The 24,520-nt window shown below is 39.9% G+C and overlaps 1 protein-coding gene across 2 annotated transcripts in view; it reads left to right on the top strand.

The window, feature by feature from the left end:
- The window catches only part of TTC13 (tetratricopeptide repeat domain 13), a 77,972-nt gene that overhangs the window by 28,270 nt on the left and 25,182 nt on the right, over positions 1–24,520 (top strand). For both annotated transcript variants that reach the window (XM_018569798.1, XM_018569800.1), the window contains exons 3-13: positions 7–82; positions 3,465–3,535; positions 6,108–6,173; positions 10,495–10,587; positions 11,435–11,551; positions 15,866–15,976; positions 17,898–17,980; positions 19,654–19,795; positions 20,529–20,703; positions 21,474–21,630; positions 22,516–22,646. In XM_018569798.1, coding sequence (XP_018425300.1) covers positions 7–82; positions 3,465–3,535; positions 6,108–6,173; positions 10,495–10,587; positions 11,435–11,551; positions 15,866–15,976; positions 17,898–17,980; positions 19,654–19,795; positions 20,529–20,703; positions 21,474–21,630; positions 22,516–22,646 — 1,222 coding nt within the window. The remainder of the gene's footprint in view (positions 1–6; positions 83–3,464; positions 3,536–6,107; positions 6,174–10,494; positions 10,588–11,434; positions 11,552–15,865; positions 15,977–17,897; positions 17,981–19,653; positions 19,796–20,528; positions 20,704–21,473; positions 21,631–22,515; positions 22,647–24,520) is intronic.

The raw sequence follows: 24,520 nt of genomic DNA on the forward strand, positions 1-24,520 counted from the left end.
TTATAGAGCCAAGCAAAATCTCTGGCTGAACAGAGGAGACTGCCTTTTGTCACTGAAGATGATGACATAAATGAGGAGCTGGGTAAGTTGGTTAAACATACAAACTTTTTGGACACATGTACAGTACGTATAATAAACTGACTACGGACTTGGCTGTGCCTGTACATTCCACACCTTAAGTTAGTTTGAGGAAGTTTCATGCATTTTGCTTGCTCATGTTACCACGTATACAGCAGGCACCTGTGGGCAAGCCTCACTCTGAATTGATATCTGACATTGTTAGTGCACATACTAACATGCCTAGCAAAGTTTTTGCACTTGCAGGGCGGTGTTTTAACACAATAGCAACACTCCAGTACCAGTGTGGCCTTGAACTGTAAAACACATATCAGTTGATACATGTCCACTTTTGGGATTAAGAAATAGGCTTTTACATCAAAAACATTTGAATATACAGTATAAGCAAAATGATGTAAAAACAAGTCAGTCTAAAACTGAGGTTTCAGTTAAGGGTAAATGCTGATGTGCAGATCACTTACTGGCCTCTTATACACCATGAAGACAGCAGAGGAATTTTTCTGTAATTGAATGCCCAGGATGACCAATAGTTAGAATCAATGGAATCTCTTCATTTCTTTCATGCTACAAAGAAGAAAAATGGCATGAGTTATACAAGGAATACTGGAACCTAGTGGTTGCGTGAGCTCAGTAATGACCTATAACTGATCTATCAGTTTTGGGTAAACCTAGCCATTGAAGAGAACTAAAGTCTGGAAGCTGTGGCCCAAAAAAAGCAGATGGAGAGCGAAGGACTGGTCACCAGTGTTGCCTGTTATTTCCTTGGAGCAGATGTTTTCCCTCATTTCTTATCTGTCATGTCCTATTTTGTACTGTGTTTGTCTGTTGAGGTAGCCATCTTGGTAGAGGCAGGATTCTACTTCATGTCAAGAGATTAGTGAGCAGCACATTAGTTAAATAACCAAATCTCACTGCAAATCTCCAGAGGCAGCAGTGCTTTAGATTCACACTGCAGATATAGTGCTATGAGGCTAAAGCGGACCTTTACCCATATCTTTAAAACAACAACAAACACACCTTTTTCATTACTAAACATTTCTAATCTACAAACGCATACTTCTAGATAATTGCTGACTTTGTATTCTTTGCATACCTTATTTTTCTTTTCTTCCCCAGTCTTCTGGCAGTGGCCATGTTTACTAAGGGCAGATTACTAGCTCTCCTTTGACTTCTTTGATTTCTGACACATGTGACCAGGACATGTGACCATGTACATCATCTCAGGGGAGGAAAATGTTTTTTCCCTGAGATCATGTGAGATTACAGATGAGATTTCCCAACAATGCTCTGCTGATGTAACCTTCCCATGATGCAATGCTTTGGCAAAATGAAGTCATTTTGCCTTTTCAAAGCATGAAGTGAATGCTCTGCAAGTGTAAGTATTTTAAAATCACAGCATTTTACACCTGACAACCTTCTCCTGCTTCTACCACCAGCAGGGAAACCTGGGATCAGTTCAAGAAGAGATTAGCTACTGACCCCACTTTGGTGAGTTTCTGAGCAAGGGTAGGGGTGTCTAACTAGGGAGCTAATGAGGGAATAGTGCAAGAAAATGTTTTGCTGTACCAAACAAGTGAAGCCACTAACCTATTTGGTACAAGAGACTTTTGGGTTTAGAAGCGATAACACAAAACAACCAACATGTTTAAGGGGCTCAAGGACCTCCCCCTTCTCCAGGTGTTAAATATAAACCTTGATGAAGAGGGAGGTATTTGAGCCCCTGAAATGTGCTGGATGTTCTTGGTTGTCGATTGTAAACCCATTCTATTATTCAAAGTTTTTTGACTTTTGTACTGTCATGTTTGGCACTCCCGTTGGACTTTGTATACAGTATGTTAATCTTCTGTTCTATGTTCCCCTGTTTGAGGGATATCCTGTTTTTGTTGAGATTGGCTTTACCTGAGCCATTGTGCTTTATCATGTCTTACTGATCTTCTGAATATTTGAATCCAGCATCTCACCTCTACTTGTTCCAAACAGTTAAAAGCTAATGGCTTCTAGCTTAACCTAAAAAAAAAAAAAAGCTCCCCTACTTAACCTAAAAAAATACTTCTGTCTGTGTTGATCTTGGAGAGATTTCTTCTGATTCCTGTCCTGGGGACAACCTTTTTACTGTACAGGAGATAAAGGAATCTATGCAATGGAGCTTCTGACTGGAGTAAAACCTGACAGCAGTTCCAATATTTCCCTACTCTATCTAAAAAGTTTTGGAACTTTAATACATCATTAAAGCATTGCTGAAGTATGAGAGGAAGCAACAGCACAAGGAGCTGGTCAGTTGAAGTTCTGATCAGAAACATGCTCATAGGAAGAGAAATCCGGTTACAGAGAGCTAAAATTCAAATTCAAACTAATCCTGCACCAAATGTGTGTATGCAGCAACACCGAAATAATAAATAAAATTATTTAACAAAATCAAATAAATAGGGTGTCGCGCTATGAAATAACTTCTCCTTAGTTGAACATCAAAAACTGTGTAGTCATATATCCCAACAGTGCTTTGCACAAATTCTGTGTGCTCACATATAACTTCAAAACATATATTGCTATATCAAAAGTGTATAAATAAGTAAATACATATATCAATATACAAGTCACATATAACTTCAACACATATATTGCTATATCAAAAGTGTATAAATAAGTAAATACATATATCAATATACCAATATATTGATATATGTATTTACTTATTTATACACTTTTGATATAGCAATATATGTGTTGAAGTTGTATGTGAGCACACATAATTTATGCAGAGCACTATTGGGATATATGACTACACAGTTTTTGATGTTCAACTAAGGAGGAGTTATTTCATAGCGCGACACCCTAATTTATTTAAGAGAGATAAGCTCATCCCTGTGCTGCTTCTCCTTTCATTATACAGTCACAGGCTTAGGCAGGTCCAGGATGATCTGGACTTAGAGGAAGTGGGTTAAATAATGCTGGCCAAAAAAAGAAGTACGACAGGGGAAATCTCTGGGCTAGATAATGCTGGTCTACGTATTTAATCTTTTAATGGGTTCTTTGTATCTTGTTGCTTTTGGCTGCAGTTCTGCTTTAACCTATCACATTTCTGAGTGGCTGCCACTGAGTATATCAGTATATTGACAGATTAATAAACTGTTTTCATCGGTTGCTCTGAGATGTCCGGAATCTGCATTTACTTAAAGAACTGGTAACAACACACAGAAAATTTGAGTCTACTGTTTATGCATGTTAATTCAGCCAAAAGCATTTATTTTAAGGTACTTATCAAAGCTACTTTACTAAACATGTATGTCAAGTTCCCTTGGCTACTTCATTTCTTTGCTTGCATTTTAGAATTCAAGTTGGTTTTCATGTAATTGACTAATTGCATGTATTCACTCCTTATATCCAAGCTATAGGATACGTGTTAATAGGGAGTGGCCTGCATGATGAAGCAATTAAACATTTCTCATCAATGCTTCAGGTAACTTGAGTCTTATTTCTTTCCAGTTTCTGCACATTAGTCTATTTTAAACTGTTTTAAATGGCTGTTAATGCATTTCTGCCTCTCACCACAGCAGCATGACTACTGGCAGCTGCCAGCTTTCTAGGTACTATTTAATTTCACTCCTTGCTGCCTGGAAGATGTAGCGTGAGTTTTTACTTATATTTTACTATGCTCTAGACCAGTATTTCTTAATCTTCGAATAGCATGCAAGCCAAACCATTTGTTTTTGAATGGGACAGAGTTTCCATGTCTGCCATGTCTACTGCTGTATTATAGAGACGTTTTGGCCTGGATCTGGATACTAGGTGCCGCACCCCTGATAATGATTTGCAAAAAGTGGAAAGAAAAGGTGGGGTTTTGGAAGCACCAAAATGACAACTCCAGACGACAATGATACGTAAAAAATTGTATTTAATGGTATTGGTTTAAAAAGGGGCTCATAGCCAATTCATAAAAGCAACCAGCTGGGTAGATATATCCCTATAAGCTCATTCCCTTTACAAAAGACCTTCCATCCACAGTATAGATGTTTAAAGAGACATGATTCACATTTTGATTTAGTAATTGGTAAATAAACATGATCAGGGTTAATTCATCAGGTGTCAAAAATTCATGATAATGACGTGGATAGATAGGTCTGCAAACAATGCTCGGAGGGTTTGGGAGTGGTCAAGCTTTTTCTCCACTAGCACCGCCCTACATGCAGAGTATGACCATTATAGCAAACCATGATTCAGATATACAAAAATATGATTGTTAGACATGGTCTGGTTTAAGACAAGTAACATCCCAATATCATGATGCAGGTAGCATAAACGGTGGTTATGTGATCAAAAAGTTATTACTGTTAGAAGGGTTATGTATGGAAGAGCGGTTTCAACGTTTTGCGCTTCTTCAGGAAAAGAAAGGGAGATATCGGTTTACACAAGCCGGTGTATGTGTGTGTTCCCAGACGGGCCCATTCGGGCAACGCACCCAATATGGTCCTCCCCATTGAGTCAGAGAGCCAAAGTGGGAATCAAGCAACCCAATATTGAGCAGGAGGTGAAAGGTGAGTAATACAATGGAAGCCTTAAGTGGAAGACGTGTCTTTATTCACTTGGTTCGTTCCAAGATGAGTGGGTCGTGAAAGGAGAAGCAGGGAGGAGAGACGGTCCCGTCTGAGCCCCAAGAAAAACGTTCTCCAGACGCCTCCAAGCCACCCACATCCAGCACCGCCGCCTCCAGTATGCATGTGAATGGAAGGTCTTTTGTAAAGGGAATGAGCTTATAGGGATATATCTACCCAGCTGGTTGCTTTTATGAATTGGCTATGAGCCCCCTTTTTAAACCAATACCATTAAATAAAAAAAATTACGTATCATTGTCGTCTGGAGTTGTCATTTTGGTGCTTCCAAAACCCCACTTTTCTTTCCACTTTTTGCATGTTTACTGCTGTCTGAGAGCCAAAGTGGAGATCTCTCGTTGTCCCTAGTCCAGCTGTGACAGAGTTCTCCTAGATGTGTGCGTTCATTTGCTTTGTATATATTTATGTTGAATAGAAGTGATGCAGAAGCACTGAATCATGCTTCAGCATTTCTGTAGCACTTGTCTCCTAATACGTTCTCCATAAGAATACGTGGACATTCTAGGTAGGGTATCTAGACATAGCAGTTGTGTTTTGGGTCTCTTCAATGAATATTATATTTTATCTTTGGATCAAAGAAATGAAGCCTTGAATTATTACATTTGTTTTTTTTATTTCCACTGGTTTGGTCTGAAAGGCTTAGTGTGTGCAATATATGATCAAAGCATGCTTGCAGGTGTTATCCTAATTTGAATTTGAAGATAGCACTTTAGGAGCTGCCCTTATCAATGTGTATTTAAAGCGGAACTAGACCCACCAATTTAATCTCCCAAAACAGTTACTTTCAAGGCATGCCAACTGTTATGGTTGCCAGTGTGCTTATTTTAGCTTTCAACCAAATTTTCAAGCCTTCAAATGGTTGGTGCTGGTTGTTGCCTAACTACCTACTGAGTCACCTTTTAAAGAAGAACTCCGGGCAAAAATTGTATTAACCCCCACACTGCAAGGATTAACTGCTCATTTTTGTCTTGTGGTCTGTGTGTGAGGGTTGTAACTGAGAAGTTTTTGAACACAGTACATTTTATACTATTTGCTAACATTTAAAAAAAAAAACCTGCAAATCATGCTGATGATGTTTCACTAAAAGTTTGCTTCTAATCTAAGAGTGAACATGCATACCCGTATCCCAAACTATGATGTGATGCTCTTTCAAAGATCAGGCAGTTTAGGACTAAGTTAGCACTGGTTGTTGCTAAAAATGATGTTTTATACAACATGAGCAGTAAATATGGCAATAAATGGGATGTCTCTTTGCCAGTTAATGCCTATGCTAACTATGCTAGCTAAGACTAAGGTCTTCTAAAGGTGAAAGTTGTAGCTGCTTAGAGTGTAGACTTTTCCTTAAAAAATGTTCTTGCACAGACAGCTTCATATGTCAGAGGTAATGACAGTATATAATAAATCTTTGTTTTCTTTCAATAGGATGATGCTGATCTTGTAAGTGCTATATATGGCAGAGGAATAGCATATGGAAAAAAAGGACTGCAAGTAAGTGTTACATCTGCTAATGGGTTTTTTTTCTTTACTATTGCTGCCTTAACCTACAATTTTTTAGAATGTGTTTCTAACCAAAGAACCCCCCAAGACCATATTACAGTCTACATGCCAGCTGATTATCTAATATTTCAGTTTTAAAGGAGAACTATGGGGTTAGGGCTTTTTCCCATAGTTCTCCTAAGGGTAACGGGAGGACACAAACTAGCATCCTCCCGTCACCCTAAGCTCAGTATACCGCGAGCTACAGCTCGCTGTATACTGAGACGCCGCAGTATGCCGCGAGCTGCAGCTCGCCGTATACTGAGACGCTGATGCGGATCCCAACAATTATGTCTGGGTCCGCCCAGCTGCGTGAGTGACAGCTGGCTCTGCCTATCTAGAGGCAGAGCCAGCTGTACCCGCCCCCTCCCCCGTCCGTTCCGTCAGTCAGCGCTGGGGGATCGGAGCAGGGAGGGGGGAATCCAGTCCCTGGAATCCAGTTCCCAGATTGAGAAGTAAGCGAACGCCGTTATGTGTTCGCTCACTTCCCGATCAACTGAGCCGACCTGTGACAGTCTCATTGTCACAGGTCGGCTAGAACTATGAGAATGAGTGAAAAGCACTCACCTCATAGTTCTCCTTTTAACAGGTAAAGAAGAAGTAAATTGTATCATGGTTGCTAAGGGTGTATTTTAGGTCAATAGTGTACCTTGTAGAGAAGATCTTGGTGACTTTGATTTTTAACATTACATTTACAATAATGACATTTAACATGCAGTATAGCACCTAAACAAATGATTTGTCTAGTTTAAATATATATGTCAATTAGCCAATAACAGCCTTTTGTTTCACTTGTAAAACTGGAACAGAAACAAAATAGGACCAATTGATTTCAGCATTGACGTGTTCATAGGTGCCTGTATTCATATTGCCCTGTACCATGGCTAAATTAGATTTTAGTTGCTGGCTGTAATGACCTTGTTTAACCCCTTAAGGACCAAAGCAGTTTTTGCAGTGTGTGTTCAACCGCAATTTCTATCTTTCTCATTTATGGCACCAACACATAATATATACTGTAGGACAAAAAGGGCTTTAATTTTATGGGACATATGCATATATACACTCACTGGCCACGTTATTAGGTACATTTTGCTAGTACTGGGTTGGACCCCTTTTTGTCTTCAGAACTGCTTTTAATTCTTCGTGGCATAGATTCAACAAGGTGATGGAAACATTCCTTAGAGAGTTTGGTCCATACTGACATGATAGCATCACATAGTTGCTGCAGACTTGTCGGCTGCACATCCATGATGCGAAGCTCCACCAACCTGGACCAGTGATACACGGCAGGATGGATCCATGCTTTCATGTTGTTTACATCAAATTCTGACCTGACCATCCGAATGCCGTAACAGAAATCGAGACTCGTCAGACCAGGCAAAGTTTTTCCAATCTTCTATTTTACAATTTTGGTGAGCCTGTGCGAATTGTAGCCTCAGTTTCCTGTTCTTAGCTGACAGGGGTGGCACCCGGTGTGGTCTTCTGCTGCTGCAGCCCATCTGTTTCAAGGTTCGAAGTGTTGTGTGTTCAGAGATGGTATTCTGCATACCTCAGATGTTATGAGTGGTTATTTGAGGTACTGTTGCCTTTCTATCATCTCGAACCAGTCTGCCCATTCTCCTCTGACCTCAACATGGTATTCTTGCCCAGAGAGCTGCCGCTCACTGGATATTTACTCTTTTTCAGACCATTCTCTGTAAACCTTAGAGATGGTTGTGTATGAAAATTCCAGTAGATCAGATATTGCTGAAATACTCAAACCAGGCTGTCTGGCACCAACGACAATACCGCCTTCAAAGTCACTTAAATCACCTTTCTTCCCCATTCTGATGCTCAGTTTGAACTTCAGCAGACCACCTTGAACATGTCTACATGCCTAAATGGATTTAGTTACTGCCATGTGATTGGCTGATTATTTATTTGTGTTTAACGAGCAGTTGAAGAGGTGTACCAAATAAAGTGGCCAGTGAGTGTAAGCTCTCATTTAGTGCATGAAAGAAGCTTAAACCTTTAAGGACCCATAACGGAATTCTTCCATTATGTGTCCTTATGGCATGGACAACCATGATGGAATAATGGGGGTTAAATCCAACAGGAAGTATTGATTTCCCCTCCTTGTAATAATTACAGGAATTGTATAATTTCACTTTGCCCACAATAATGCCACTGTATAAGTATTGGCAGACTCTTCAGTGTGTTAATTTGAGGTCACCAGGAACCTTTAGCGACTGATTGCAGGTAAATGCCTTCAGTTCATGCCTTTCAGTCTTGGTAGAACAATGTCAGTCTTTGTGCCCATGATAGCTTTGTATTTAAAAGGTCTAATCTAATAATGAACACAGTCTAGCTAATTTCTCTTTTTGTTTCAACTACTTTTGAACTGTTTGCCTTCACTTACACTTTTTAATCTTTTTATACCTTCTTGTTTTGTTCCAGATGTGGTCCATCAGACCTAAAAAGGTTACCAACAATTATGTCCCACTACAAATTTTGTAGTACATTTTAATTTACTTTTGATACGACACCTATCTATTATTAGGCTACTCATACAGTGCCTACAAAAAGTATTCACCACCCCACCTTGGATGTTTTCATGCTTTTATTGTTATTAGAATATTAAATCACAGTAGATATTTTTTGTTTTTACACTGATCACAAATCAAGTGAAAATAGATAACCTGCAAAATAATTTAGAGGGTTACATTTTGTAAAAAATTACACATTAAAATGTTCTCCTCCCTTTTTTATTGGTAATGCTTCTTTGTGAAGCTTACTTTTACCCCAGCACCTCACAAACAAGCACTCAACTACAAGTACACTACTCATTTTGCCTATCCGCGACTGTGCAGTTCTCGCAGCAGCTGCTGAGTGCTTCAAGTGAGAGAAAACAGACTGCATGTGTGGTTAGGCAAACTGCGTTCTTGTTTGCTGAGTGCTAGTTTGTGAGGTGCTGGGACCATGCATCTAACAGGCAATCCTTCCTGCCATCTAGGCAGGACAGAGAGTAGGAGCCCACAGTAAAAGCAGCTTGAAAAGTAAGAATCATTTTTTTAAACTTAGGAAACCAAACATGTAATACATATGGTATTTTATATCAAATTTCATTAAAGGTGAACTTTAAGTCGTTCATAATAAAACATAATAAAATATTCTGGTGTACATGCCTTTTAGGACTGTATTTATTAGATTCACCTGGGCATCAATCACAGCCTTGATAGGTCTCTAGTAGGTCAGTAGGTTTCCATCAGCTTGTGCATCTGCAATTTTTCCTCATTCCTCTTTGTGAAACTGCTGCAGCTCTATTTTGTTGCATGAGGCTCTTAAATCAACTCTCTTTTTCAAGTCCAACTGACACTTCTCCATTGGATTGAGATCTGGCTCAGCTATTGCTGGATAATAATGTTGTTTTTAAGTAAGTTTTTTGTAATGCTTTCTTTCTGGAAGACACATCTTCTCCCTAGGTGAAATTATTTGCCGACTACGTCAGGTTTTCCTGCAAGATTCCCTGTATTTTCAGCATTCATTCTACCTTCAAAAGCATTTAGGGCCTTCTGCAGAAAAGCATCCCGCACTGTATGATATTGCCACCATCATGCTTCATGATGGGGGTGGTGTTTATAAAACTGCAACTGGTGAAGAACCCAGGCAGCAGTTGTCTCACCATTCCCAGCCTCTCAATCCTTGTAAATTCGTTAGATGGGGGCACAGGTCTCTTGGTGGGCTACTAGACTCTTTTTTTTTTTTTTTTTTTTTTTTTTCAGTCTTCTTTTTGCTGGACAGCCTGTTCTTAGCAGGTTTACAGGTGTAACAGACTCTTCACATTCCTAATGATCAATTTAACTCTGTGTTTCGGATATAGTTTGTGACTTTGGAAAATAATTGGCTGCTCCAGTGAAGATATAAGTGTGTCCTACTAAAGGGGGTGTTTTTTTAGAGCGTAAATGATTTATTTATTTGTTTTATTTATTTACTTTAACATGAAATAATTATTTGTGTTAATCAGTATCTAAAATAAATACAGGCATAGTGATTTTATTTTACGTACCAAGGAATCTAAATAGTGCTTACAAGACAATGATCTTTTGTAACAAAAATAATTTATAAATGTTAACAAATCTTTGGGTTAGTTAAATATAAATAATATATTATTCATTTTAAATAAATTATTATATTTTAATGACTAAATTTGTATTGCCAAATGTATTATTGCTAAAAGTTTGCTGTTATGTTTGAAAATAACAACAAACATATTTACATTGTCTCTTTAAATTAGGACATAAAAAATGCAGAATTGGCATTATTTGAACTCAATCGGGTTATCAGCTTGGAACCTGATCATCCAGAAGTATTTGAGCAGAGAGCAGAAGTGAGTACTGCTGAAAGCTTTGTTTTTAATATCAATATAATAGCACATTTCAAATCATTACCTTCTATTAGGATGATATCATTTTTACTTGCCTTTTTCCTTACTTTTTGGACTATGCACATCATTTGAAAGGCCATAGTAATGGTCCTACAAAGTCCAACAGCAGGAACAAATCAACAATTTATGGAACTGAACTGTTGATGCACATGTATCTAAATATTGCGGCACATTTTATGACCATTATAGAAATAATCACATGTCATCTTTAATTACATGCAGGACCTATTAGTGCCGCTTTCAGGGCCACATGGTCCATGCCTTATGGACCATGTGTACTGTATTTTGGAGCTGCTTTTGCTTTCCTGATTCCATTTTCCTAAGCATTTGAACAGAGCTTTGTGTAGTTGAAGTCTCATGAGACATTATGTAATTAGCAGTGAAGAAACTTTGCACTACCACAAAGGAAACTGGTCATGTCATTGAAGGTTATGTGACCTCAAACCGAGGTCAGCAGCAACAGTCTTCTTATTTATCTCATGACAGGTTTCCTTGAAAATATCAGAATAAAGATTTACTAAGCTGAAGTGGGAAGGCTTAGCACTTCACAAAGCACAGGTAGCATTTTTACCCTTTCTACTTAAATTTGTTTTCACAAGATCTGCTGTAATCTTTGTTTTGTGCACTTGAATAGTCCTACTATTGGTAACCACCAGAATTTTTTAATCTGAGGATAGAAGATGATGTGAAAATGGAGATATAAAAGAATTTGACATGTTGTAACAAAGTTTTCTAATTTTAACTGCTGATGCAGCCTGAAACTTTAGCTTTTTTTCTTTCCCCCTTTTAGATATTGTCTCCACTGGGCCGGGTTAGTGAGGCTCTGAGTGACCTCACGAGAGCTATTCATCTACAGCCATCAGCGCGGTTATATAGGCATAGAGGAACACTGTATTTTATATCTGAGGTGAGCTGGAAAAATGTAGGTGATGCTGTATATATCTGAAGACCACTCCATTAAGATGAATTGCTTTGCAGTGTTTTGGTATCTGTCGGCAATCTCACAGATGAGATGTCTTTTTCCTCTACTCGCCTTCATTACAGTGGTGTTACACATTCACAGAGGTATCGCTACTTTAAACTATGGAGAATCCAGCAGAGATTTGTTGTGCACTCGCCAGCTGTTAGAGGAGCAATGCAGTGACATGAATGAAGTATTAAACACCCAATTAACTCTTTGCTGTTGTCAGATTTTACATATTACATTACACCATTTTCATTTAAGATTCACATGCTACAAGAAGTTGGGTTTGCAAAGCCACTAGACCAAAGATGATACCGCCAGGAATGCTTCCCAAAAGGACGTTTTCTTTCCTATGAACTATTGGCTGAAAAGGTGTTTCTAACCTCTTTGTAACCCTGAAGTGTAAACATCCAATGTGTGTATTGTACTACCTTTGTTGGTGGTCTCACTCCTTGTGTTAAATTGCCTCTGCTAGATCTGTATGTGCACACATGCTGCCTATTTAGTAATATATTGCCTGGTCATATTGTGTATTTGCCAAATCATCTTTCCAGGACAGCAGATGAGAAAAGCACATGAGAGCACCTCCCACAGGAACACACCCAGGTTCCAGTGGAACCTTTCCATCTGAAGGAGGAAACACAAATACTGACCAGATCAGCAGAAGGGCTTCCATTTAAGATTTGGTATTGTGTTTCCATGGGGGGCTGCTTGCAAAATCAAACTATGTACAGTACTAGTTAGTGCTTGCTGCCAGTCACTTCTTGCCAGATGCTTGGCAGTTGTTTGCTCTGAGTTAGATAAGCCAAGTCTACCTTAAGGGCTGGTTCACACCACAAACAGTGCGTTCCAGAGCGGTCAGCCTCTGGAATGCACTGCATCACAACCCGGCCCACTCCCTGCGTTCAGGGTCGGGAGGGGGCATGGCGGTGCATTGAAGTCAGTGGCACCGCAGTCACGCACCTTGGCCGCAGTGCAATTGCCCACACCCGAACGCGTTGCACACACTATTTTTGCAGATCCCACTGGACTGGAACGCAGGCACTGATGTGCCACGTGTTTGGGTGCGCGCGGACGCACTGAAACGCACTGTTTGCGGTGTGAACCGGCCCTAAGTACGTTAACAGTTGAGAAACTAACAACAGCCTGGAGATGTGCATCTGGTCTGAAAGCTGGACACAGCACGTACAGAACAGCATGTACAAAACCTGGACTGTACAGGTGAATTCCAGACAGGTGGCAATCCTGGGGGGAGGCCGCCAGCCCTCTTACCTAGTCGCGGGCCGTCAGGCAGTGCCTGAGTGCCCGAACGGTCAGTCCGCCCCTAGAGATGATCTCTCAGGCAGGCGGAAGACAAACTAGCCATGCCGATTGTCTTCTGCCTGTCTCTCTAGGCTTAAGGGACAGCTACTCTGGGCCCCCGTAAATGGTGGGACCCAGGGTATTTGCCCCTTTTGCCCTGAGGTAAAGACTGCTGTGATCAGCAGGCCCTGCCTGCGGGCCAGTACTTTGAGACCCTTGCTATAGAGGTTTAGAATTATGTATATATTGTGCATTCTATTCATTATTCTCCGCAGCCTATTTATATTTCAGCACTTGACCGTTTTACATAGTGTTGGGCTCATGCACTTTTAGGCCTGGTTCACACCTGAGCGTTTTACAGCGCTGATCGACGCGCTCTAAAACGCCCAGCAAGTGAAATCCCATACTTTCATATAGGCATGAACGCGCTGAAAAACACCCTACGCCCAAAAAAGTACAGGAGCTTCTTTGGGGCGTATTTCAGCACGTTTCCATTGGTATTCCCGAGTGTGGATCGGGGTTAACAAAGCGGTAACCCCGAGCCACACTCGGGGTTACAGCGTTACAGGTCTTACCTTGTCCGCGATCCCCGCTGTGTCCTGCGGCGGCTGCCGACTTCCGGGTTCCATCCCTTTTCAAGCGGCCGCGTCACGGGGGGGAGGGGGTTTGCCGGCGGGAGGTTTGAAAGTGAAAAAAATTAAAATGGAGAAAATAAGGAAAAAAAAATAAAAAATCATACCGCCAGTGAAACACGCGTTTCATTGAACTGAAAAACGTGCTAAAAAACGCGAGAAAAATTAGCAGAAAAAATACGCCCAGGTGTGAACCCAGCCTTAAGGTGTTAATTTTGTACCACAAGATTTCGTCTCTTACATGACTTCCTGTGTTATTGATGTGGCAGTCTACATTGTAACAGCGTGCTAGGACATTTAGTTATTTTTTGTGCTTGCAATGCATCACTTTTCACAGACTATTTTGATGACAACAAAACAACCCTTTACATGTCTAGTGTTGGACTCATGCACTCTTTTGGTGTTCATCGGGTACCACAGGTTTAATCTTGCATGACTTCCCGCATTATCGATCTGGCAGTTCATGGTACAACAGTGAGCTAAGACCTTTGTATTATGGGCGTACAGTACATAATTTATGGCAGCTAGTTAATTTTGCTGCACTAGGCCCTTTGCATATCATGTGATGTTTTAATATAATCTTGGTGGTATCTATTTTAGACAACATTAATTAACCTCTTTCTTGACTTCTTAATAGAATGGTGTAAGTCTGTTGACTTCCATGTAAAGTCTATATTGTTGCAGAATTTAGAGCTTTTATGTAGTGTTTTACAATAGTTTACACTACAGTACATATTTTGGAACAGTAGTATAACTAGTTGAAAAACATCAGTATACAAACAGACCGCACTATCCAGAGAATTCCAATACTGCAGACTTTATTAAAATTCACAGCAAATCCAGTATATCAGTGAAAAAGTGTATAAAGCTACAAATGCCAGCACTGCACACCCCTAACCAGCTACAACCTCTTTAGTTGATAAAGTTGATAAACATGTCTCAGGTTGCTTACTTACGCTGTAATCTCTGTACATGTCCTTTCTTTAAGTTGGGAGGATTTGTATTTTAATATATTCGCAGGTTCATACCACTAATGATTGCTACTAGCATGTCATTGTAGACCTAATGCTCATCAGTACCACTATAGTGCTCTTTAGCTACACGTGATAGTTTGAGTCCAATTCCTAAAGTATTTTAGTATCTCCTAGCTTTTCCCGGAGTACAGTAGTTATGTTCCCAGAAGTCCCAGTACCCTACCTCTTAGGCCTTTTAGGCCAGCGCACGACCTCTTAGGCCTTTTAGCTGCCGCGGGTGTACAGTGACTTGAGTTAATAGCTTCACCATCATGACACTAGGTTGTTGTAGCAGGGAGACTGTTACTACGCAAGAGTGGAGCTAAGGTCCTCAACTATATAATACTCCCCAATAGTCCTCAATATCTCCACTGTAGCTACAACCTTTGTCACTATTTTCAGACTCTGGTGAGACTATACATTGTCAGCTGCTAATCAAAACTTAATTACGGTGTAAGAACGTCATTACGGTGCGAGAATACCCATATGCAGAATTTGCTCTTTGCAGTCTGATGTCTCAATAAATTCCCTCATTGCCCTTTACATTGGGCCACACAGGCTATTGATGCTTGTGTATGTCCATGGTTGTCCAGAACCTCACTAGGCTTGGGCCGTACATTTTTGTTTTATTTTTTTTTCTCTGTTTAGTCGGTACTATATAACTTCATACAAAGTTTTTCAGAGACCATTTGGTTTTCTTATTTTGCACTGACTTTCCCTGTAGTTAGTCTCATGCTTTTATTTTCATATTTCTCTGAGAGGTTCATATGCCTAGTCCACCATGTCTGTAATTTGTGGGGTCAACCTGGTGGAAGAAGAATTATCTGGGCTTTTTGTTCTTCCCACAGTCTAGCTAGTTCTCCGTAATCCTCATATGTGCTGTCCTGGAAAGACGATTTGAGAAACTCAGAGTTAGACTTACCGGTAACTCTATTACCAGGAGTCTTTCCAGGACAGCAAGATTCCCACCTTTTGAATTGTGTACTTTTGTTTTCTGTTGTATTTGTTTTACTTCCGATTTGGTCCTTTGGTTCTCGTCCAATACTGACCAGTTCAGCAGAAGGACTACCTTTTAAGATTTGGTGAAGTGTTGCCTGTTCTTGTGGGAGGAGGTGCTTCTCTCATGTGCTGTCCTGGAAAGACTCCTGGAAACAGAACGAACGGTAAGTCTAACTTTTTTTTAAGTGAAAACTTGCCTTCAGACTGAAAGTGATATCACCAGTATTATTAGATCACACCACAGTCATGCTACTGCAAATCAGATGTGTATAGCCGTCTCTCAACTGACTGACATGCTTTTTTTGTGATAGGATTACGTAGCCGCTCATGAAGATTTTCAGCGTTCTCTAGAACTGAACCAAAACCAACCAATTGCTATTTTATACAAGGGCTTGACATTTTTCCACAGAGGGCTGCTAAAGGTAATTGCACTGCAAGTCTCTTGGTCTGCACTTATTCTGTCTTTTTATATTCATTTACTGTGTTGTTCTCTCCCATTTGTTTACAAGTAAACCTGATTAGTACACTGTTTAAATTCCCTAATTTATGTACAGTTCTACTTTCTCTGCCTACTCATAAAATAGCATTGTAATAAGGCGCAGTAAAACACAACCATTGTAACATTCTTAGGTAAATTATAAATCGGCTGTCCACCAAGAGCTAATCAATACAACAAATGTATATTTGATTGACATAAAAAGTGTATAAAATCAAGCAATACATTTGTTTAGTCCATAGATAAGCTTGTTACCACCAGAAATATGATTGTAATACAGTATACCTTTTCAGTTTGTCAATTTTCTATAATGTTGCATTTTGCTCCTTAAGATCTTGAATGCAAGTTTCCATAAGGGCAATATGCTCACATCTGCCTCAGAAATAATCATCCTGGAACTCTTGTTCTATTGTTCATACATGTGGCACAGTTGCAGAGATGCACTCATGAAAATTCGCAGGCGTAACGTTCGCTTAAATTTTTTTACCTTCAGTGTTCACTGATAATTTGGCAAGGCACATGAACAATGGGACTTTGTAATGAGTCAAGTATCAAAGTAATAAAAAATAAGCAAGGAGGAAAATAAAGAGATAGTAGACTCTATGGCTGCAACTAACTAATCGGTCGATGATGAGAATAGTTGTCAAGTATTCTCATTATCGATTAGTTGGTTGGATCCCCCAGCTCTTTCCTCCACGCTAGGAGGAGGGCACAGAAAGCAGTGGCCAATAGCAGGCTGGCTATTGCTCCAGCCTTCAACGTACTGCATTTACATTCAGCTGCCATCTGCAGAATCTTGCCACTGGCAGCTGTCATTCACTGGTTGAAGCTATTCAAGGGCCATGTGCTTACAATACAATGAGTTTTCCAGTGCAGTGCGATTGCAAAAAAACTGTGCATGCATGCAGTAAACTGTATGTTTGTAACACTGCATTTCTGTAATTTATTTTAAATTTAAGGATGGTTTTTTTTTTTTTTTCTCATTATTCGAAAAAATTATCGGCCAACTAATCGATTATGGAAATAAATGTTAGTTGCAGACCCAGTAGACTCCAAAGTGAGATCGCTGGAGAGTTCTCCAGTTTTATCCATTTCCTTTTTGGTGACTGCCACTAAAAACTTTCAAAAGGGACCCAATTCTCAGGTGGTGGGGAGAGACACGGGTCAAGAGTCACCCAGAATAATGGGTGATAGGGTAAAAGGGGGGAAGGAAGGGTAATCAGAAATAGAGGGAGAAGGAAAAGGGTAAGCACAAGAGCCAACGAGAAGATAAAGAGGTAAAAATAAAGAAACTGGAGCAAAGACAAGAATAAGCAGCTAAGCCAGAGAGAAGCATTTGGTCAGGGCTGATACGCTCTAGATGGAGAATATATTAATTAAGTGGACAAAAAGGCTTGATCAAAACAATAGGGTCTAGCATATGAGATCCATCATCTCCAAATGTTCAAAAATTGCCAAAATCAAATTTAAAAATATACATTTCTAAACTTTTTAGCTGTTTAGAGCAGGATTATACATGGGTCACTATAGGCAGGCTTCTGCTGCCTTGAATAGATGGTAGCATGCAGCTAAAGGGACAGACCAAGGGCCAATTTCTTACATTACCATGCAAGGTCTATGGATCTTTAACCCCTTGTTAAGACGGACAGTTTTGCACAACTAATTTCCAACTCAAAATGGAGAACACCCAGCACAGTACAGACAGGGCGCATTATGGCATACACAATTGGCCAGCCCCCTCATAAACAGGGAGAACCAAGTAGGATTTGTTAGTCCTTTTTGTTTGTTAGTATGTTGTGCAAATTTTTAAAGCCATGTTTTTTTCTTTTTAATCATTCTGTTTTCAGGAAGCTATTGAGTCATTTAAAGAAGCCTTGAAGCAGAAATCAAACTTTATTGAAGCATATAAAAGTCTTGGTCAAGCTTATAGGTAGGTAACTCCAGGCAAATATGGTGCAGAGGTAGTTTGAAAGAAATTACCTGAAACATATTTTGAGAGGTACTTTGGCAATATCTAGCCTTCTTTATGAAAACTTTCCTTTTAATAAAAATTATCCTACATTTGTTAAAAAATATTTGTTAAAAGGAGAATATTGGGAGAGTGAAATACACTGACGTTGTCACACGTCTATAGATCGAGAACTGATCACATACTGCTGATAGCTTAGTTCCCAATCTTCTTTCTGCAAAGAGCAGTGACTGGCAGTCACTAGAGAGGCACAGCCAGCTGTCAGACAGGTAGTGGGATGGATCCCGACAATATTGTTGAAATCTTTCTCGGCTGCAGTGCGACTCTGTGCTGTCCGCATATAGTGGGCAATAGCCATGTTGAGTTTTGGGTCACAGGAAGACATAGTAAATGTCCACCTTTGACCCTAAAGAGAACTATGGCCAAAAAAGATTAGGCCATAGTTCTCTTTTAAGCAGGTAATTAATTTATGAAAAAGCCGTTTTGTAATTTTTTTTTTTTTTCTTTTAAGAATAACCTTTCCATTACAAATCTAAAGCTGTTGCAATTTTCCAAACCTGACTAAGCAATTAATAGGTTACTTCTTGCAATAAGTCAACCAGAAGCCATGCTGTACAGAAAGTCTTATTTCCTGCTTAAAAGATTGGCTGACTATTTTCTCCATAAGGCTCCACAAAGGTTGAAGTCAGATTTCAGGCATTCCCTGCAATAGGGATTTAATTTAATTTGTAAGGCTGCCCACACATCTTACAACCATTGCACGACTGGGATAACTGTTTTTTGTTCCAGCACCATTTTAAAATGATGGTGGGAATCAGCAGTTTCCAGCGTGGTTGCAGGTTAGAACCGATCTGCGAGCCAGCATCTAGCACCTGGGTCTTCTGATGCTTTTACAGATTGCTCCAATATTTGTGATACAACTATAAGCCTTTTTATATTTGGAGGCAAGAGACACTTTCAGCTGCGGAGAAGAAGGTTGTATTTTTAGCAGAAGAAAAGAAAAATATTTGTCAGAGCATTTGGTTATATTAAAATTATTTGGAGAGTCTCTTGTAATGCATTCTGGCTGGCATATTGCACAAGGCCCTTACCTTCCAGAATGTCTTCATGAATGTCACTCCCTATGCCACTAGATGGGGGGATTGTTCCATGTGGAGTACATTTGTCTCTTTCAACAAAACCTTCTTTGTGTCAGTGTACATAACATTGTGTCACATGATTTGACTCTTAAGAATAACTAATTTTTAAAAGGAAAGTTTTTTAGAGTAGACTCTGCTCTCTAGGTCTCTTCATATAACTTTTTTTTTTCCCTCTTGGTTTCAATATCCTGCAAATAAACATAGCAGGCACCAAGATTCATGTGTTGTCTGTGCCTGCTGTGCTTTAAGAACCTGTCATAAGAGAAATGCAGGGGCGGCTATTGAGTAATCTTTTGTTTTGAAAATGCAGGTTTTATGGCTGTTGGTTTCATGGACTCACTGGACTTCAGTGTTTTCTCTTTTCTTTTTATAATCTACATTGTTTTAGCTATTTTTTCCTCATGAAGAGCCATTGCTCCATTGTTCTGTATATTAATTTCAATGTAAAGCTTTCGAAGTATAGTTGTCCTCTGAATACTTTATATATTATTTTAGGGAACTTGGTAATTTTGAAGCAGCCATGGAGAACTTCCAAAAAGCCTTGATGCTGAATCAGAATCATGTGCAGACACTTCAGCTAAGAGGAATAATGCTTTACCATCATGGCAGTCTGCAAGAGGCTTTAACAAACTTTAAGGTCTGTATTGTAACTTTGACATTTATATAGTATATTTATTCCTATAGATATGATGAGTATCTAGCACGATTTGCAGGATTATTACTGGACGTAGAGTTAAATGTTACTGACCAGTTAAGAAGGCAAATAATAGAGAATGGAAAAATATTTCTATCCTGCCTGATTGATGGATTGATTGCCCTGAAAACAGCTGGCCAGCAGACTCAAGGGCCACCAATCAACTTTAAATTGTTACCCCATAATTTTGTAATTTGTAACGTAGCTTTTTATCTGGAGTGATAATCCTAAAACATCTGCTTGTAAAAGGGTAGTACATATGTATAAGGTGCCCATACACCTGGCGATTATCGTACGGTCGCACGTCTTTTGTCTTACGAGCAGGCTCGAAAACCCGCCGAGAATCGTACGATTGTCAACGGGTTTGTGGCCTGCTCGTAAGACAAATGCCGCACGGGCCGGTGTGCGCAAGCGCACACTGCCCGTTCAGCATTGCAGTCATCGAAAGCCCGCCCATCAGGGCGGCGTGCTTTGCGATGATCGCAAGTACGATCTGCCTGTCCAAGATGGGCAGATCGTACGTTTTTTTAAATTACCTTACAACCATCGCAAGACAAAAGTTTTTTGCAATGGTTGTAAGGTGTATGGCCAGCTTTACAGGGATTGTGTGGATGTACTGCTCCTTTGCTTATTGTTTCTTAGTTTGTTCACCTGTAGTCCTTGTCTGTTTCTGTAGCGATGTCTGCAGCTGGAACCATATAATGAAGTCTGCCAATACATGAAAGGACTCAGCCACGTCTCTATGGGGCATTTCTATGAAGGAATTAAAGCTCAGACCAAAGTAATGTTAAATGATCCACTACCCGGTCAGAAGGCAAGCCAGGAGTATTTAAAAGTGAAGTACTTAAGAGGTAAATGTGTGCTATATTGAGAATCATGCTTTATTACTAGACATTAAACTTAACATTTCCTAATCACTCATAAATATGTCGAACTTAAAGTAGAACTGTGCTTTGCTTATGCAGCACATGCTTTCTTTTCTTGCATATCCCTGGAAAGACTTCCAGCAGAGGAAGTGAGTCAGTTAGCAGTAAATTAATTTAAACATGCTTGGGACAAACATTGATCTATACTTGGATAAAAAGATTGGAAAAAAAAATCAAAAAGGGGCAGACTCAATGAACCGCTTGGTCTTTTTCTGCCATCACTCCTCTGTAACATTCTTTGTTCCCCACGATGTAAAATAAATGAGAATTCAGTGGAAGAAAGATGTTACCTTATAATGATCATATCGATTGGCTGGAGTCCCAGAAAGAGACAAAAAGTATTTGCAGGATTCAACCTGCAGGCAAATACCCAGAACTGAAGTTTTGGCTGCACTAACCCTTTAGTGGACCTAAAGGGTCCATACAGTCAAAAATAAACATAAAAACTTAATTTATTTGTCTGAAAGAGCAGAGCCAAGAGTCTTCTTCATTAATATAATGTTTTTCTTTGGATTGAACTTTGTCATCACTCTGAATTCTGCAGCAATACAAATTATTCCAATATTGTTAGACAGTTGATATGTATTAGATTTCAATTGTATCTGTTGTGAATGGGTTTGTCAATTTTCTATAACAAAGAAAACCCTCACCTATGAATTACCTGTGTTTTGACATTGCCTTCCTTTCTTTTGCAGAGTACTCGCGCTATTTGCATTCACATCTTGACACTCCAGTCACTGAATATAATATTGATGCTGACCTGCCTGGAAACTTTAAAGATCACTGGGCAAAAAATCTCCCCTTTTTAATAGAAGATTATGAGGAACAGCCAGGACTGCAGCCTCACATAAAGTAAATGCTTTGTTATGAAGAGAAAGACCTTGTTTCTTTTTTAATTAAAACATAGGGGTTTTTTTTTTAATAAAATATTCTCCGAACCATTGGCGCTGCAAATCTTTGTGAATGTTCGCTCTGTGCGAGTAGATGCACAAAATTTACTTTCTTGTTATATTTTCGAATGTCATCTTGTAATATCACTTTATGGCAACTAGATGGAGCTGAAAAGCACAAGAAATAAATACTTAAAGGAGAACTATCTGGTGAGTGCTTTTCACTCACCTCATAGTTCTAGCCGACCTGTGACAATGAGACTGTCACAGGTCGGCTCAGTAGATCGGGAGGTGAGCGAACACATACCGGCGTTCGCTCACCTCTCGATCCTGTCACGACTCTCTCCCGTGACAGGGGAGGGGCTGAATTACCCGCTCCCATCCGCCAGCACTGACTGGCGGAACGGACGGGGGAGGGGGCGGGTACAGCTGCCTCTGCCTCTAAATAGGCAGAGCCAGTTGTCAGTCACGCAGCTGGGCGGATCCCGGCACAATTGTCGGGATCCGCTTAAGCTGCGGCGTCTCAGTATACCGCGAGCTGCAGCTCGCGGTATACTGAGCCTAGGGTGACGGGAGGACGCTAGTTTGTGTCCTCCCGTTACCCTAAGGTGAAAAAGCGGAAAAGCCTTAACCCCATAGTTCTCCTTTAATTGAAAACGCATTTGATTTATAAAGAATGTATAACAAGAACACCCGTATTTATTTCCTGTGCTTCTGAAAATGCAAATATTCTGTCCTAAATTGGTAAAAATATTTAGTTCAGGTTTTTTTAGGTTGTTCGATCATGACAACCGTGTTTGGTACCCTTCCCTTTTAATGTTTTTTTATTTTTATAATATATCTCTAGGGATGTTTTGCCTCAGAACTTTGAAAGCTACAAACCGGAAATACAGGAACTTGTATGTTCAGCAGATCGCTTGGGAGCTTTAATGCAGTATGAAACATCTGGATTTCTTCCAAATAAGAGAATTCACAGAGGTACAGTATGATGGCAGTTATATGTACAAATGTGGACAAATATGTTGGTACCCTTATAGCTTATTAAAACAATGCTTATAATAAATTGTTTATTCTACAAAGACCTCCTAAAATGGCCTGGACAGATTTGTTGGTATCCCTAGAAAAGTTTATAAATTATTGGATTATAGTGATATTTCCAATGGTAGACACAGTCAAGAAAATCTTCCAAAGAAAGCTGCACTCCAAGGTGCCAAGTATCTAATCGTACAATCCATCACTTTTTTGAGAGACAGTGGGCTCAAAGGAAGAAGACCGAGGAAGGCTTCTCTGTTGAATGAAAAACATAAAAAAGCCAGAATGGAATTTGATAAAACGCATATTGAGAAGCCACAATGCTTCTGGGAGCATGTATTTTCGACGTGAGGGGGAGTGAGTGCTCCGGCGAGGATGGGAGCAGGATGGAGGGTCAGGAGAGGCAGATCCTGGTGGTGGGAGACTCCATCATCAGGCGGACTAAATACTATGTAACTAAACTGGAGAATTGTGGAAAATTACGTCAGCTCTATGTTCATAGATGAAAAAGTGAAGCTTTCAAAGAAAGGTCAACTGTACCAACTCAACTGTAAAACATTTGGGCCTGTTTTACTGTGTCTGGCACGGGGTGACTTAAATCTGTGCAGGGCACAATAAATTCTCAAGAGCAATAGGAAATACTGGAGTGAAACGTACTGCCCGATGTTGGAAAGCTCTGTCTTAGTCGCAGGTCCGTGGGTCTCCCAACAGGATATTTGACCAAAAACACACAGCTCTAACAACACGCAACACCCAAGAATTGCTAAAACATTGGACTATTCTGAAGTGGCCTTCTATAAGCCCTGATCTGCATTCTATTGTACATCTATGGAAATAGATAAAATATGCAGTCTGGAGAAGGCACCTTTCAAACCTGAGATGGCGGGAGTAGTTTGCTCAAGAGTCTTGGCAGGTACAGATGTCTCACAGCAGCGCTACATGAGCGCTACAGAAATCACTTGTTTGTGGTGATTGAAAGATTGTGCAAGGGGCCCATTTTTTTTCTATTCCACTTTCATTTGTGATATTACTTAAAACATTGTTGTGTGCTTTTTATTAAATATAGAATGAACAATGATGAATGTCAATGACTTTTTTCTGTTATTTCCGAGAAAATTGTGAAGGTTTTTTTTTTTGTGAAAGGGTACCAAGAAATGTATCCACAATTGTATTATGATAAACCTTGTATTTTGACAAGTCTATATTTTAATATTGTAGATGTGGTTTTACACCTAAATCATGCTATCTAAGTCTAAGAATAGTTAGTCAGCAAGGAAGTGGGAGTCTGTGGAGAAAAGCTGCGTACTGCAGCCTGCTGGCCCAAGAAAACATCAGCAGAGCAGACGCAGGTCATGGAGATTGGAAGAGGTCACCGCATGATCTGAGCTCTGTAATAGGAAGGATAGGAAGTTGAGTGGAAAGGTTGGCAAATAACTTTTTAGAAGTAGAATCACCCTTAAAAAGTAAGTTGGAAGATCAACTTTTAGACATCCACTATTGTAGCCTCTGGATAATTTTGAAAGAAAGCCTTGATTGCATAACTAAAGTGTAGCTTAACTAATTCAAGACCTAGGGCAGGGATGGCCAAACTCCGGCCCTCCAGCTGTGAGGAAACTACAAATCCCATGAAGCATCTCTTTCCGGGAGTTGTGGCTGTGAGAAACTTGCAAAGCCTCATTGGATTCGTAGTTCCACCACAGCTGGAGGGCCGCAGTTTGGCCATCCCTGACCTAGGGTGTATGCCATAGATTCTAGCATTGGTTGGCAGGGTCAAAGCAAACTCATAGTTTGAGGGCAGTTTAACAAAAGAGAACCAGGAA

This window comes from Nanorana parkeri, unplaced genomic scaffold (assembly GCF_000935625.1).
Source record: "Nanorana parkeri isolate BGI_ZX_2015 unplaced genomic scaffold, ASM93562v1 scaffold1400, whole genome shotgun sequence".
NCBI lineage: Eukaryota > Metazoa > Chordata > Amphibia > Anura > Dicroglossidae > Nanorana > Nanorana parkeri.